This window comes from Bubalus bubalis, chromosome 23, assembly GCF_019923935.1.
Source record: "Bubalus bubalis isolate 160015118507 breed Murrah chromosome 23, NDDB_SH_1, whole genome shotgun sequence".
Taxonomy (NCBI): domain Eukaryota; kingdom Metazoa; phylum Chordata; class Mammalia; order Artiodactyla; family Bovidae; genus Bubalus; species Bubalus bubalis.
Genome location: NC_059179.1, coordinates 16,101,575 through 16,119,309, shown reverse-complemented (window position 1 = coordinate 16,119,309; position 17,735 = coordinate 16,101,575). Strand labels below are relative to the sequence as shown.

At 34.8% G+C, this 17,735-nt stretch overlaps 1 protein-coding gene across 8 annotated transcripts in view; it reads right to left on the bottom strand.

Moving 5' to 3' along the window:
• TBC1D12 (TBC1 domain family member 12) overlaps positions 1-17,735 on the bottom strand; it is a 121,803-nt gene that overhangs the window by 20,010 nt on the left and 84,058 nt on the right. For all 8 annotated transcript variants that reach the window (XM_025274145.3, XM_025274144.2, XM_025274143.3 and 5 more), the window contains 3 exons: positions 7,885-8,000; positions 3,231-3,313; positions 1,124-1,241 (listed from right to left, as the gene is read on the bottom strand). In XM_025274145.3, coding sequence (XP_025129930.1) covers positions 1,124-1,241; positions 3,231-3,313; positions 7,885-8,000 — 317 coding nt within the window. The remainder of the gene's footprint in view (positions 1-1,123; positions 1,242-3,230; positions 3,314-7,884; positions 8,001-17,735) is intronic.

Below are 17,735 nucleotides of genomic sequence, written 5' to 3'. Positions count from 1 at the left end.
GATTTTTTAGAACATAGAGACTTAAGTATGTGATACATTCTTTCCTTGGGTTCATGCATGTAGGCAAAAAATGCCTAAAAAATATACAGAAATTTAAAGGGAATTGTCTTCCATAATTGCCACTTACACTAAGGGTACAATGAGAGAATAAGAAATATAGGAAAATTATGAAAAAACATAATAAAAAGAATATAAAAATGCACTGTCAATTCAGTACCAAAAACAAAATCACAAAGTATTTACTATGGGTAAAGCCTTAGTCTTTGGGAGGCAGCATAGTCTACTGAAAGAAGTGTGGGCTTTAAAATCAGATAGACTTGAGTTCAAATCTGGTTAACCATTCATTAATTGTACAACCTTGGGCAAATCACTTAACCTCTCTGACTTTGAGAATCCCTATAAGATAAAAGGGAATAAAGGTTGTGAGAATCAAATGTGATTACTTGTGTAAAGAGCCTGATATAATATCTGTCACATTATGCCAATATTCAATACATTCCCAAAGCACATCCTATACTTGGCATTGCAAAAGTCATCTCCCACCAGCCTAGAGGAAAAGTAATGAATGTATAAAAATATTATCAAAAAATAAAAGGCAAAGTAACGCAAGAAGTGTATTAGTCTCAAAGTATAATGGGACATTACAGAAGGGAAAGGTCATATATAACGTATTATCTTGATTATGAGAAGCATATCAAAATCACTTTAATATTTACCATTTAATAAATGTATATTACAATGAATGTATATGTTTAATATTTTCTTTGCCAAAAATCCTGCTATTACATCAATAGTACATCTAGCAATATAGATAGTATTTTAGAATTAAGAAAATATGGTAACAGGAAATTAGAAATTTCATGGATCAAGTATTCAGATGCGATTCAAATAATAGATAAAATTCTGATATGCATAGAGGGTGGTCAGTAAGGGAAGCAGGCATTAGAGATTGAGAGATTTACAAAAGCAAAGAACAGAGATAAGCATGAAAATTTTCAAACACTGGTTAACAGTATAATTTAGCCCAAACATAAGATACATGCTAGAAGTTATATAAATATAAAATTGGAAACATGAGATCTTTGGAGACAGACTGAAATTCAGGAAAAGTCTGCTTACTTACATTACTTCCCAATTGGGTAGTATTTCATTGATCCAAATTACCATTGCACTTGCAATGCTTTCTTCCTGTTTAAACCGTTCTTTCATTATTTTTTTCCTTTTATGTGCTTCTTTAATTTCTGTTTTAAACAAGTAAAAATTATTTCAATATAAAACAGCCAGATCAAAATGCCCTTCTCTTTCTACCCAAGTCTACAAAAGAGACTTTCTCATAAAGAATATTCTGGTAAAAGGAAGGAAGAATGGAAATGAAGAAGGGAAGAAGGGGAAGAAAGGAAAAAGGAGAAAGAGGAAAGGAGAGAAAGAGGGAAAAAGAGAAAAAAATGAACTTGATTAACATAAAAGTAGCTTCTTCTGTTCTACAAAAATGGATGGAACAAAGCTCAGAAAAAATAATTTAAATAGATTACTATATCACATAGTCTACTTATACTTAATCAATGAAGTAAAATTTGTCATGAATTAACTATGTAAAAATAAACAACTGTGAGCAACTAACCAATACCATTTTTTCATACAATGGGTTTATGAATTTCTTGACATAAAACCACATGACAGGGACTTCCCTGGTGGTCCAGAGGTTAAGACTCTGAGCTTCACTATGCACAAGGTATGAGTTTGATCCCCAGTCGGGGAACTGAGATCTTACATACCATGTGGCACAGAAAACAAAAACCCACATGACACTGAAAAATGATATTGCCATGGCACTATTACAGTGACCCTTTCTTTTACTATGATGTTTCAGTTTACTAATTACCTGGAAATTTTAAAATCCTCCTAACACACACACATACACCTAACACCACTCTGACGATCAGGAGTCACAATTTTGGAATAAGAGATGCCCCCCAAATAGAGAAGTACATACACAGAGAATGAATGAATTTTAGAACCAGTGGGACTTCAGAGATTAGCTGGCTAAACTGTTTTCTAATTGTGTTTCACATGTGACTCACAAACCATCTTAAGGGGGCAAGTAAATAGCTCCATATTCTTTTATTTATGTATTCAGATTTTAAGTGTTGACTGAAGGGCTTGAAAAGCCCAGATGCAGTCAACTGCCCCCTCCTCCACCCTTCATCCCCAACACACACAAACATTTCACAGATGAGGAAAATTAAGATTTATTTAGAGTATCACATCCAGGAAGCATAAAATAAGATTAAAGCTTTGACCTTCTTACTTCCCAATTCAATGTTACTTTTATCATATACTGTTAGGTTCATCTAATTTATCAATAATCATCTTAAATATTAATCAAATAGTAATGTCAATGTTAAGAGTCAATTAAAATTTGTTGGGTATGCTAGAAATATTTCAAATTGTATAGTAAAATAAACTTAACCAATGTTTACATAATTATGCCTTCTAAAAAGATTGTGCCAGAAAGCAGAAGTATATATTATTATAACGTTTGATTCACTTAAGTCAAAGGAAAAAATATCAGTTGTTAATAAAGCTTATGCTAAAAAATATAGATAACTGTGTAATATTTTCTAAAAATGTACCCTGAACTAACAATACTTAAGTAAGTATTGCTAAGTCATCCTTATGTTTTATTTTTGGTTGGAAGAGAGACTGAATAAATGAGTGAATTTATACACATAAGAATCTACACTTCTGTGCCTGTCAAAATGACACAACTTGGAATTGAGAGAAACTTCATAAGTCATGAAATCAATTTTTACTTCCAAATCATATTCCCATAACCTATAGAAAGTTACTGCAAAATGTCAAAATTCTTAAATTATAAAATATCAAAAGCCTAGTGAAAAAACAAATGAATCTCATGAATGGATTCATGAATAACATCTTCATTTATAAATTAAAGTACTAGCAGTCCTACGTTTATGTTGCAATTACTAGGTCTCTCATAGATAGTCTGCGGCCTTTCTCCTCATACTAGTTTTGTAAAAGTATTTAAAAATCTAAGATTCTTGTATGACATTTTATTTCTCTTTAAGAACAAATTTAGTCAGCATCATCTTAAAGACAGACTTGGTCAATTTCACCATTTGCCATCCTGTTGAAATGAATTTAGTAGGAAATGAGTTTCCTACTAACATCAATAAATAAAATATATCACCTGGAGTTAAATTTTATACCTCGTTTTTTAGCCTCAGCCACCATCTCATCATATTCTTGTCGGTGACGTAAAGCCTCTTCCACAGATTTGGCAGGAAGATTTCTGAGGAAAAACAAAATTTAAGTCAATTTTTTAAAGACTAACTTGAGTTTACTGACCTCCTTTCTTTTTATAGCCAGATACAAAAGAATTTCTAACTTAATTTTCACATTTCATACAATAAGAAAGTATAAGGTTGAAAAGAACTCTGCATTTTAGAAAAGAATCAGAATCCAGGTTGCTAGTATTTGTTATATATATCAAATATCATATATATTTGTTTATATGTCATATAAACATGTTTGATTTTAGCCAATAATTCTAGCTTATTTGTTAAACTCACTATATAGTTTATTTTTTAGTCAACTTTTTTGAGGTGTAATTTCACACAACAAAATGGAATACATATTTTAAGAGTACTGTTTGATGAGTTTTGACAAATGTATATATCTGTGCAAAAAAACACATCAATCAAGATATAGAATGTTTCCATCAATCCACAGTTAGTTTTTGACCCCTTTACTCTTAATACTTACCAAACTCCTACCTTAAGCAATCACATGTCTGATTCTATCACTATAGATTAATTAGTCTCTAATAAGAATTTTGTATAGATTCTTTTGTGCCTGGCTTCTTTTGCTTAGTATATTTTTGATATTCATCCACTTTGTCCTGTGTATTAGTAATGATTTCTTTTAATTGGTGAATAATGTTCCATTTACCCATGTGGATGGACATTTAGACTGCTTGCAGTTAGGGGCTGCTATGAATAAAAGCTACTATAAATATTCAAGTGTGGCTATCTGCATTCATTTCTCTTGGTAAATAAGTAGGAGGATTTATACGCTTTCTACTTTATTAGAGATTTAACGTAACATTCTAAATAAAATTTTGATAATCAGTTACTCACTTGCATATATTATATTTTGGTTTATAAAATCAATGGCTTCACAGAGGCATGATTTAGATATATGACTATGCAAAATGAAATACACTTGAATATTACCACATATCCAAATATGTCATAATGATGTCCAGTTTTTAGAACCAGTTTTTTAAATGATTTTCAACAGGCTAGGTGGGAAAGGTATGTGACAAACTTTCAAATTATATATTCTACTTCTTGCCATCTCAGATTAAGATTCCTTAGGTATGTTGTAGCAGGAAGAAATAAAGGTTAAGATTTCTGCTTCAGGCCATAATGGAATTAAGAGGGATCAGGTTTATCTTCTTGCCTTAATTAATTAGAAAAAGAAATAAAATACATTAAACTATAGTTTAAGATGCTGGACCATAGGCAGCACAAGACCATGCTCCTTATGAAAAAGGAAACAAGGTAACCCTGCAGATGCCTGACCTTACTCCCTGGATTTCCAGGTCTCAGTGCTGGGAGGAAGTAACAAAACAGGGCCCACCAGTCTTGCTGAGTGAGAAAACAAGAGTTTGAGATAGAATTTGAGTTAACTGTGGACCAGAGAGAAGGCAGCTGCAGAGGCTTTGGCTGAACAATGAACTATGTATGTGTGTGATTAAACTATAGTGGCCAGAGAAAGAAACACCAGAAAGAAATAGGTAGAACATTCTCAAAATCACACCGGACTGGGCCATCAAAGTAGAGAGATCTCCTAATAGGGTATTCAATAGAATCCTTAGGGCACTGCCTCAGTAGTAAGGATAAATTATAAATTAGCCCTACACTATGATGATTAGATCAAAAGGATCAAAGCAATTCCATACCACCAAAACATATTTATTTAAAGGAATACAAAGAAGTCTAATACCCAACCATGTAAAAACACAGTATCTCGTATCCAATAAAAATTATCAGGGATGCAAAGAATCAGGAAAATAAAAGCCATAATGAGGAGAAAAATCAATCAGCAGAAATAGTGCAAAAATGTCAGATAACAAGATTAGAACTCAAGGATGATAAACCTGTTATAAATATACTCAAGAAGAAGAAAGGAACATGATAAGAGAAATCCAAGATCCAAATCCAATGTCTACAGATGAAAATTTCTAGAATGATAAATTCAAAAGATAGGACTGACAGCAAATTATATACTACAGAAGAAAAAGTAAGTGAACTTTGAGATATAACAAAATAAAACTGTACAGAGAGAGAAGAAACCCCACCCCCTCAAGAAAAAAAAAAAAAACATAAATGAGCTATGGGACATGGAAAAATATCAAGTAACATGTTTAATGTACATCTCAGAAGAAAGGAGGGAGGGCAGAACAAAAAGCTGTTGAAGAAATAAAGACTAAAATTTTACCAAAATCAATAGAAAACTATAAATGCAGAGATCCATTAAGGTCAATGAACCCCAAACAGATAGAACATGAAGAAAACCACACCATAGCATACCATAATCCAATTCATGAAAATCACATAGAACAAAGACTTTTTTAAAAGCATTCAGAAATAAAAGAATTCACTGAAGGCTGAAAAAGTCAACAGACTTGAAAGAAAGGAAAAAGCCTGATCCTTAAATGATGAGGCAGGTGAGAAGTAGATATAGGATAACTGCATTCCAAATGAGGGTAATAATGAGAAGACATGGCTTAAAAGAAAAGTTTAATTATAAAAGAGTAAGGTGTAAAGAAATATTTATCCCAAACACTGTTTAGAACAAAACTTTTTGCATTGTATTTTTATAAACTTCTCCTGGAAGAAAGTTACCATTCTTGGTTAAAAGCTTAATCTATTTTGGATGAATTTTTAAAAGTTTAAGAAAGGTCTGGGAATTTGGCTATTACCTACCCAGATGGTAGCTCAGAGGTGAAAGTGTCCGCCTGGAATGCAGGAGACCCAGGTTCAATCTCTAGGTTGGGAAGATCCCCTGAAGAAGGAAATGTCACCCCACTCCAGTACTCTTGCCTGGAGAATCCCATGGAGGGAGGAGCCTGGTAGGCTACAGTCCATGGGGTCACAAAGTCAGACACGACTGAGCAACTTCACTTTCACTTTACCCAGATGTCAGTCAGTCAAGAGTCTAAAGATCTTTAGTCAGTATTCTTTACCTAGCCAGGTATTCTTTCCTTGCTTATCTAAGCACTCTCTGAATTGGCATTGTTCATTCACCTGGCAGCAAGACTGAAATATTAATAAAACTTTGACATGTTCTCATAACTAAAAACTTTTTTTAATACTAATGAACAATGAATATAGACATATTTACCAAATCCTAAAAAAAAGAGTACTGGGATCACAATTCTTTAGTATAAAGAAATGTAACAAGAATAAAAAAATAATCTACTTATGTTCAGCTTTTCTTCTCTCATAATATCTAAAAACATGTTCAACCTCTACCTGTTTGGCTCCAGATTTTTTTATTATACTCATCAAGATAATGGGTGGAAAAAGCTGCAGACTAGGAACGTGACTTTAAATAAAGTTAGGAGTTTTTATACTGGAAGGAAAGAGAAATCTAGAAGAAGAAGAAAAAGTTTAGGTCCAGAGAGCCCAAGAAGGAAAAAAAGGAGTTAAGGACCAGGTAGTCTTGGTTTAGGGAAGGTGTCCTTTGTCTTCTAACAAATCAGAGACTTTATTTTAAAGAACAGCAGCTTTGTGGAAGGCTAAGATGGGAAGGGCAAAAATGGAAATGGAAGAGTTCAAGATTTTTTCCTGGGTATTAAGGAGATATATATGTATATTGGGTTTGTTTTTTTTTTCCTTTTTTTTTTGGTTGCACCATAGACCATGTGGGATCTTAGCTTCTCGAACAGGGATCAAACCCACACCCTCTGCAGTGGAAGGGCAGTCTTAACTACTAGACCACTAAAGAAGTCTCAAAAATATAACAGTAAACCAATCGGTTGATAGTACTTGCACGGCAAAAAAGACAAATATATCTTCAGTGCATATTAAATGTAAAGAAACAAAAACTAACTGCTCGATTATGTGAAGGTAAGACAGAGGAGGGTGGAGGGGGTGGGCAAAATAATGAAGGGGATTAAGAAGCACAAATCTCTGGAGAAGGAAATGGCAACCCACTCCAGTATTCTTGCCTGAAAAAGTCCATGGACAGAGAAGCCTGGAGGGCTGTAGTCCATGGGGTTACATGACTCAGCACACATGCATGAGGGTGGAGGGAGATGGGTTGGTAGCAATAAACTGGTAGACCTTTAAAAAAAAAAAAAAAAACAGAAGTACAAATCTCTAATTATATAATAAATAATTCACAGGGATATAAGATATAACATAAGAAATATGTCAATAATACTTCAATAACTTTGTATCAGTATGGATGCATGATTATTGTTATCCAGATCATTTCATAACATATATAAAAGTGTCAAATCATTATGCAGTACACCTGAAATATAACACTATACATCAACTATATTTCAATTAAAAAAAGATAAGGCAGAGTAAGGCTGACACAGTAACAGATATATTATGTTATATATATTGTATGTTTCATACACTGGCTCATAGAGACTTAAAGAAAATATGCATAAATCTTGGAGATCAACAATTCTTCTCTATTTATGTTAGGATTCATCACTGGGATTAAAAAGAACTTTCTAAAACCAATTTCTTTAATTTCTTGATATCTTTTAAGTGAAATACTAATAAGAAAAATTAAATTTAGGTTTAAAATACAATGTGCCTGATGAGAAATACTTACGATGGTCGATCCTCAAGAATCAGGGCAGTGGTAGAAAGTGGCTCAAATTCAAAATTCTTTCGTCTTGAAGACTGAGGTGGTGGTTTACAGGCTCTCCCTGTCCGTGCTTCATATTCCTAGAGTAGATAAAAATACACTTATGCAGCAACTTTTCGAATTAAATCTGTGTCATTTAAGATATTACGCTATAATAAGGAACACATACAATTCATACATTAATTTGGTAAAAATATCAGATAGGCAAAAAAGTCACTTTTTTGCCCTGAAGCAATCTAAACTATTAATTTATGTAATATATAAAGTATGAAAGAATGTTAAAAGAGGGGAAGGTACAAATGTACTAGATTAATTAGGTAAGGTTTAGGAAGATGTTCTTGTTTGCATTCTATGATATCAGTTTCCAGTTTCCAAGTCTATCATATCACATCCATTATTCAAAGTCCCGCTTTGAATAATCTACATCAAATAAGCCTACTTTCTAAACTTTCAGCCAGATCAATGATAAAAACATTGACACAAGAAACAGATAATCCTGTTTTAATGCTCTGAAGATCTCTCTCAACTGTGACACTGAACCTCTAATCATACTGGTTTTGGATTTCAACCTACTCTGACTCTAATTACTATAAATCTACCTATTTATTTTAAACTGAAACAACAATTCACCAACATATCTTATCCAAAAAAAGGCCAAAGACTCAAATATTTTAAAATTTAAAAAACTGTTACTATGGTATTTTCTCATTCAACTCAATTGATAATTCTCTTAAAAGAAATGAAGTTGGTTTAACATGATATGTTTTTGTTGGACATATTTAAATTTCTACATTTGAGCATTTTTTCATAAATGTTCACAAGCTTCTGCTGAAATTTCTAGAAAGTTGCAGATCAATAACAAGATTGTGACTTATAATTTCCAGAACCCACATTATTCCCTTTCTAAAACAAAAAGAAATCAAGCTAGTATTTGATCATCTCCAGATAACAAATATATTTTCCACATTATTCTCAATGATTACTCATAAGTACATCTTCAAGTTCACTGGCAGATAAAGACATTAACTCAAATGAAGAAAATTAAATGCACTTAACGTGATCAAGCGTTTCTCTTATTAACTAGCTGTTTTCCTAGATGGCATATAATTCTTTTAAATTACTATTTTTTCTAACTCAAAGACTGATTCTCACTACTGAATCTGATGGTTGCAAAATACAAACGATGGTTCCATCCCTCTTAAAAATCTGATAATCTTGTTGAAGCTTCATCTTATTTGATATTACTTTAAAAAACAATTTATGATGTCAATCATTTTCTATAAACTTCAAGCTTTACTTTTGGTTTCTGCCACTGTTTACAATGGTTTGTACTCTTCTTTTTTTTAACATTTTTTTTTAATGCGCACCATTTTATTGAATTCATTACAATATTGTTTCTATTTTATGTTTGGGGTTTTTGGCCACCAGGCACATGGTATCTTAACTCCCAAACCAGGGATCGAACCTGCACCCCCTGCCTTGTAAGGTGAAGTCTTGGCCACTGCACTGCCAGGGAAGTCCCTATACTATTCTTTTAAAACTGTCTTTAATTCTACATCTCCTCTTCCTTCTACTAAATCTAAGCTGTTAGTCTGACAGTTCCTTTGCATGACTGCATTGGATTTTTAGAGACTTCTTTCTCAAATTATTTAGAACTTTGTATGTTCATTTTTACTAACTCCCATCTCAAAGAACTGTACAGCCTTTCAGTGTCAAAAACAGTAGAGTCACTCATTTCTTTTTTGTTTTCAAAATTTTCCAGTATCTAGTATATATATGTTATTATGATCAAAATTTCTTTTCTTCATTACAAACTTAAGTGTAATCCCCTTTTCTGCTAATGTTTTTCTTATTAAAAACCATAGATGCTAAATACATATGAGGTTTGTTATCACTTACATGGCACTTTGTTTTCCTACAATGTGACCTGGACTCACTGCCAGACAGAATGCAATGAATACTACCCAATAAAGCATGTTCCATGCAAACAAATGCAAGTACACAGAGAGCAAAATAAAACTCCTAAGTCAACACATTAAAAATAACAACTAGCATTTACTGACGCTGACAACGTACCACACAGTGTTTTAAACACTTAACACATTTAATTCTTCAAACAACCTTGTGAGGCACCTAACTCACAGTAGAGGAAACTGAGGCACAAAGATGATATTAGCAGATAGTCAATTAGCTATCTATAATAATTTAAAATGATGAGATAGATAAAATCATTCAGTGAGAGGCTAATAGGGAACTTTAAAATGGGAGGCTCAAGCTAACAATACTCAATCACCAATCCATTTACACATTATTTTAAAAGACCATCAGGTAGTATGGGTTTCCTGATGCAATATGAAGTACATATCATCATTCTTGATGTATTTTTGCCAAAAGAAAAATCAAACAAATATGATTAAGTCCTTAGAACTGTACTCTCCAATATGGTAGTCAAAAGACATGATAACCAAATAAGTCCTATTATGGTCAAATATACATAGAAAAAAATACATAGAAAAAAGGAATTTGAACAATTAGGTTTCCCTCTGGAGGGCTGGACTAGATGGGCACTTGTCTTACTTTACTCAGTGTTGTCTGACTTTTCTTACAAGAAATAAAGTAGCTTATTTATAAGAGAAAAGTGCAAGCTAAGTCGCTCAGTCGTGTCTGACTCCTTGCGACCCCATGGACTGTAGCCTACCAGGCTTCTCAGTCCATGGGATTTTCCAGGCAAGAGTACTGGAGTGGGTTGCCATTTCTTTCTCGAGGGGATCTTCCCAACCCAGGGATCAAACCCGGGTCTCCCACATTATAGGCAGACGCTTTACCCTCTGAGCCACCAGGGAAGCCCATTTATAAGAGAGGCCATTTTATATTAAGTTACTGTGGATCACTGACAAAGATTTTACTTAAGAGCTGGGATCAGAACTAAGGCAAAAATGATAAGCATTAATTAGACAGAAAGACTTGGAAAGAACAGGTGAGGGGGAATAAGCAAAAGTGTGGATTAGGGAAATATTAATCTCAATGAATATGAAAAAGGATGGGAAATAAAGTATAGACTAAGTTATAGGGCAAAAATACTTGGAATTCATGCTGAGCAAAATGGAGAGCCACTAAAGAATGAACAAAAAGTGAAATATTTTATTAAAAATTAACTAAGTACACATTTAATATAAAAGGCAACATGAAAGCAAGTTCACTAATATCATTTATGTATTCACCTTACAAATGAGCTTCATACAGAATTGTCACTCAAATATTTTTCACATGAGAAGAAGAAGGAATTTATATTCAAGTATTTCCTATCACAGATGTTGAGCATAAAAAATGCTTTAAATTTCTAGAGGGTGATTTTTTTTTACAGCTTAAAACATGGTATCAATCCATCCTCATCTGAAAATAGGATAGATTTATACATCTTTAATGACTCAAATATTTGCCAAATAAAGATGCTAGTCTAACATGATTAACAGTACAAACTGTATCAGAAATAGTAAAATATCAAATATCAGTACTTTCAAAATTAATCACAAAGTGATATCAAATACATTTAGGCAAATGTATCAGACCACAGGACTAATATTCCGTATATTTAGGTCTCTGTAACAACTCTCTGTAACTTTGGTTTCTGTTTGACCAAGAGGCTCATAGCACCAGTCAGAGACTTCCCTTCTCCACCACTTTCTTAGCTATGCCCTCCTCCACGTGTGGGCTTCATCTTGAGGCTGGCTTGTTGATCAGAGAAATGACTGTAGCAATGCCAACTGTCACATCCTTAGAACACAACTTTCAAAGATCCTCTAGCTGTTCTTCTAATAATAACTTTCACAAAAGAAAAACAAAGTACCCTTCCTGGAAGGTCCCAGTAAACACTTCATTCAACACGCAATCACAATGACCTGAGAAATAAGCTTTATCAATGAGTAATCAGGGCCTATCACTGTAGCTGAGGAAAATCACATAATTCTTAAATCACTCAATTCGAGGACAACAGAGAGAGGTAATAGTGTTCAAGTTATTGATATGTAGTTGATATCCCCAAGACATCATTTAAAAATACAACTGAGTAGTCCATCATGGGGAGATTCCTGAAGCCATTTTCACTTTAAATCCATGTGTGTCATGTCATAAAAATCCCCTGTATATTCCTTCCATAGAAGTTTAATAATGAACCAAAAATTGATAATTTCATAAGCCATAAAGAAATCTTACAATATTAAAAAATGACAGGAAATATCATAGTTCAAGGATATCAGTATATAATGCTAACTATAGAACACTCACTGTCTGAAAATACCACATCAGTCTGCCTCATTTCCTAACAACAAAGGTTAATTTTTTTTTTCTGCCACACTATGCAATTGCAGGATCATAGTTCCCCAGGGACCAAGAATTGAACCAGCCCCCCGAGCAGTGAAAACAGAGTCCTAACCACCAGACTGCCAGGGAATTCCCAAGGTCAGTTTTAACTGACTTATTTTGAGTTGTTGGAGCTACCTACCAAATGTTAAGATAAGAAGCATCTAGTTTTTCTCTTAACTTAGGGAATATATTTCTATGAAGTATTGCAACGAACCTTGTTTATTTTGTCAATTTAACTTATTTTTCATCTTTCACTCAACTATTGTTCTATGAAAGCTACTTAACTGGAAAACTAGAATAGAAGATGAAAACAATGCTAGAGGCAGGCTGGCAATATCTGTAGGATAATTTATTCTAGCTATTGGTGGCTCAGACAGTAAAGCATCCGTCTGCAGTGTGGGAGACCTGGGTTCGATCCCTGGGTTGGGAATCCCCTGGAGAAGGAAATGGCAGCTGACTCCAGTACTCTTGCCTGGAAAATCCATGGACAGAGGAACCTGGTAGGCTACAGTCCATGGGGTCGCAAAGAATCAGACAATGACTGAGTGACTTCACTCACTTCTATTGTAAGAAAATTTGAGGCAAATAGGCAATTAATTCTAAGTCTGGTCAAAAGATGGTAAGCAACTGATAACATCTCCATGAGCACAGAGTAGAAAAAATTACTTATTATTCCAAGGCAAAGAAATACTAGATTCACATAAATGAAAAAGATGTTTTTCCTCAAAATAATCTCTTAGAAAAGAGAAAGCATATTTGCTTAACATCTCTCATATTATGGGTGCTTTCTCTATTAGTTTAAATGGCAAGGCACTATTTGTAGGAGGTGCGTCATCCTGAAATTATCTCAGTCAATATTGAATCTAGTTTGGAAGGTGATTTATTTTATTTACTTTTTGCTGTGGCATGTGGAACTTCTCTGACCAGGGATCAAACCCATGCCCACTATAGGAGAAGTGTGGGGTCTTAACCACTGGACCACAGGAAAATCTTAGAAGGTGATTTTTTGTTCAATTTTTTGTTGTAGCTTTGTTTAATTGGAATAGGAAAGGAAGAAAATGGACATGAAGTAATGAAGGATTCCCAATTCCTGGAGGTATAACCATTCAACTGCAAACACTCATGAAGAGTCTTTAAAACATTACTGTGAAGAGACTAGGTCATAGAGATCATAATTTTATACTTATAGAACAAATAAAAGAAAAAATATAATGCATCTGGAAGTTTGTGGCTTGAGACAAAATTTCTAGTAACAAGATGGTACACTTAAAAGGCACTGTACCTGCTACAAACTTGGACAAAAGTGAAGATGCTCTGTTCTGGGGCTAAAGACCACAAAAATGCTCAGTGATGCTGAATATATTGACATCGAAGATGTATGCAAACAGATCTGAATAAAGAGGTACTATTTCTTAATACACTATTATATATGCAAATTGAATATGTAATTAGAAACAAGTAAGTATTTGATTTTCATCTATTATACATTTCTAAAAGTTATATATACATGTTGGACAAAAAAAAATTCTTCAGAAAGATATGTAGATTCCCACTTGATGGGCAACGAAGGGGTAATTCATACTGTCTCTCTGTAAACAATCTCTGTGTTTCCAAAGTGGAAACAAACAAGGTGAGCCTACTGATCATCCTATTATTAAGCATGCAGACAGTTCTGATACAACCCAGAAATCCCACTGCTGGGCATACACACCGAGGAAACCAGAATTGAAAGAGACACGTGTACCCCAATGTTCATCGCAGCACTGTTTACAATAGCCAGGACATGGAAGCAACCTAGACGTCCATCAACAGACGAATTGATAAGAAAGCTGTGGTACATATACTCAATGGAATATTACTCAGCTATTAAAAAGAATGCATTTGAATCAGTTCTAATAAGGTGGATGAAACTGGAGCCTATTATACAGAGTGAAGTAAGCCAGAAGGAAAAACACCAATACAGTATATTAACACATATATATGGAACTTAGAAACATGGTAACAATGACCCTATATGCGAGACAGCAAAAGAGACACAGATGTAAAGAACAGACTTTTGGACTCTGTGGGAGAAGGTGAGGGTGGTATGATTTGGGAGAATAGCATTGAAACATGTATATTATCATATGTGAAACAGATCACCAGTCCAGGTTTGATGCATGAGACAGGGTGCTCAGGGCTGGTGTACTGGGATGACCCTGAGGGATGGGATGGGGAGGGAGGTGGGAGCGGGGTTCAGGATGTGGAACACATGTATACCCATGGCTGATTCATGTCAATGTATGGCAAAAACCACTATAATACTGTAATTAGCCTCCAATTAAAATAAATAAATTAAAAAATAAAATAAAATGTTAATATCTACAAAAAAAAATTATGCATGGGGGCAGTTCTGGACATCCAGTGCACAAGGGAGAACTGGAAGAACGTCCCAACTGTTAGTTGGAATGGTCAGGGGCGGTAGCAGGCAGAATTTGTGGGCCAGATCATCAGAAGAGGAGGCATTCTGGTGAGAAACAGCTCTAGGAATCTGCATAGAAGTCCTCTGGAGGTATTACTTAGCTGAATACCAAATGGATGTGTGTAGGGCAAAATATTATAAGACTGGGCAAAAAAAAAAAAAAAAAAAAAAAAACAACTTCTGGGGAAAGAACAATTACTATGGAGTGGTAAGTAAAACAGTTCCCACAGCTCACCCATGGCTGAGAAGTATTCACATTCCTACCAACCAGATAGGAAAGTCATCACTGAATACACAGAATATTCAGAAGAGACCTGACTATTCAGACTCATCTGAAACTATGCAAGTCAGAAGACAATGGAAAAATCTTTAAATTGCTGAAAGAAAAAAAATAATTAAAAAACAGGGAACAAACTTGTTGACTTAGGATTCTACACACACACACACATTTGAAAAATAAAAGCACAATAAGAATGTTTTCAGACAAACAAAACCTGAAAGAATCTGTTGTCAGTAGACCTGCTCTATATTTTAAAGGAGATCTTTCAGGCAGAGAGAAAGAATATATCACATGAAAACACAAAGAAATAAAAGCACCAAAAATAGTAAATATGGAAAGACATTTCAGAAAAGACACAACTAAGAGCCAAAAATATAAAAGTAATTTTTAAAAGGATATCTGACTAAATGCAAAAATAATATCAGTGTATTGAGGGGGTTTATAGCACAAAATCAAAAGGGACAAAATGGCAGTATACTGTTGTAAAATTATTACATTGTACTCAAAGTGGTATAATGTTATTTGGAGATAGATTGTGATACAGATATATATCATAACAGTGTCCCAGAGATGGTTTCATGAGGTCTGCAAAGTCAAAACTATAGTCCTAATAATGCTAATAGTTTGTCTTTGTCAGTATGTTGACAATTTTGCTAAAAGCAAAACGATGAATAAAACTGTTAATCCCCTAGCACAATCAAAGCAATAACATGAAAAATGAAAGTGCAAGTCACTCAGTTGTGTCTGACTCTTTGCAACCCCATGGACTACACAGTCCGTGAAATTCTACAGGCCAGAATACTGGAGTAGGCAGCTTTTCCCTTCTCCAGGGTATCTTCCCAATCCAGGGATCAAACCCAGGTCTCCCGCATTGCAGACGGATTCTTTACCAGCTGAGACACCAGGGAAGCCCAAGAATACTGGAGTGGGTAGCCTATCCCTTCCCCAGTGGATCTTCCCAACCCAGGAATCGAACCTGGGTCTCCTGCATTGAAGGCAGGTTCTTTACTATCTAAGCCAGAAAACATAACCCCAGTCCAGTCATGAGGAAATTATCAGACAAATCCAAAATGAGGATGTGATATAATAAGAAATATTTATTTGTCTCTGCCCCATTTCCTGCAACACAGCTATTGAAACCTTTGAAATCTCTGACATGATGTGTCTTTTTGTATGCTAATGAGATGACTGGTAGTTGAAGGTTCCTAGATATTCTCAGAATGGAGGCTTGTCGCCAGGGGTACCAACTATATACTTTCAGGATCGGAATTTTCAGCTCTACCCCTTGACCTCTGGAGAGGGAAGAGGTGCTGGAGGCTAGATTAACCACTGATAAGCAATGATTTAATCAATTATGCCTATTTATTATACTAAGGCCTCCATAAAAAATTCTACCTGAAGTAGTTCAGAGTACTTTTGGGTTGGTGAGCACTCTATGGTGCTAAAAGGGTAATGAACCCACAGTGTACTTGGAAGCTCTATGTGCCTTCCCTCATACCTTGTCCTATGTATCTCTTCCATCTGGCTGTTTATGTAATAAACTGGTAATCTAATAAATCAACAGTTTCCTGAGCTCTGTGAGTGGTTCCAGCAAAATTATCAAACCCAAGAAGGGTGTCACAGGCATCTCCAATTTATGGCTGTTGATCAGAAGCACAAGAAGCCTGGGATTTCCCTGGCTTCCAACACAGGGGGTGCAGGTCTGATCCCTGGTCAGGGAACTAAGATCCCACATGCTGCACAGCATGGCCAAAAAAAAAAGAAGTACTAGAAGCCTGACTTGTATTAAGCATCTGACATCAGAGGCAGTCTTGTAAGACTAAGGTCTTAACCTGGGGGATCTGACAGTAACTCCAGATAAACAGTGTAAGAATTGAATGGAATTGTAGGACACCCAACTGGGGTTTGAAGAATTGGTCAATGTGAAAAAAAAACCCTACGCAGCCTACACACTTGGTGTCAGGAGTATTGAGGGCAGGAAAAAATTAATAGTTTTTCTTTTAAGGACCATTTTGGGAAATATCTGACCAATATTCCTCCTTTGATTCCTTGTGCGTATCAAAAAGAATGCATGCATGCATACTAAGTCACTTCAGTCGTGTCCAACTCTGTGTGACCCTATAGACAGCAGCCCACCAGGCTCCTCCGTCCCTGGGATTCTCCAGGCAAGAATACTGGAGTGGGTTGCCATTTCCTTCTCCAATGCATGCATGCATGCTAAGTTGCTTCAGTCATGTCCAACTTGGCTACCCCATGGACAGCAGCCCACCAGGCTCCTCTGTCCACAGAATTCTCCAGGCAAGAGTACTGGAGCAGGTTGCCATTTCCTTCTCCATCAAAAATAATACACACAACTATATGAAAATGCTCTTTCCTTTACTATCTAGACATTAGTATAAGGCCATATTTTCCTCACATACTTAAACTAAAACAATAGACAAGCAGAAACTGAACGCAGGAGTAGAAATGATAATCCAATCTTCTAATATTAAGCCAGACATTAAGAGATGTGCAAAAGTGTAAAACAATGCTAGTCTTCCCATCAGTTGGTTTTTTAAAAGTTTTTAAAATATATATTATTTGTGTTAACATGTAATGACTTTATTATTGCTATTTTTAAGTGAATTAATAAATATTTCAACCTGTCAGTGTTAATTCTGGGTATAGCAATAATTCATAGACAATTCCCATGAACAAAAACTCTTTGGAAAA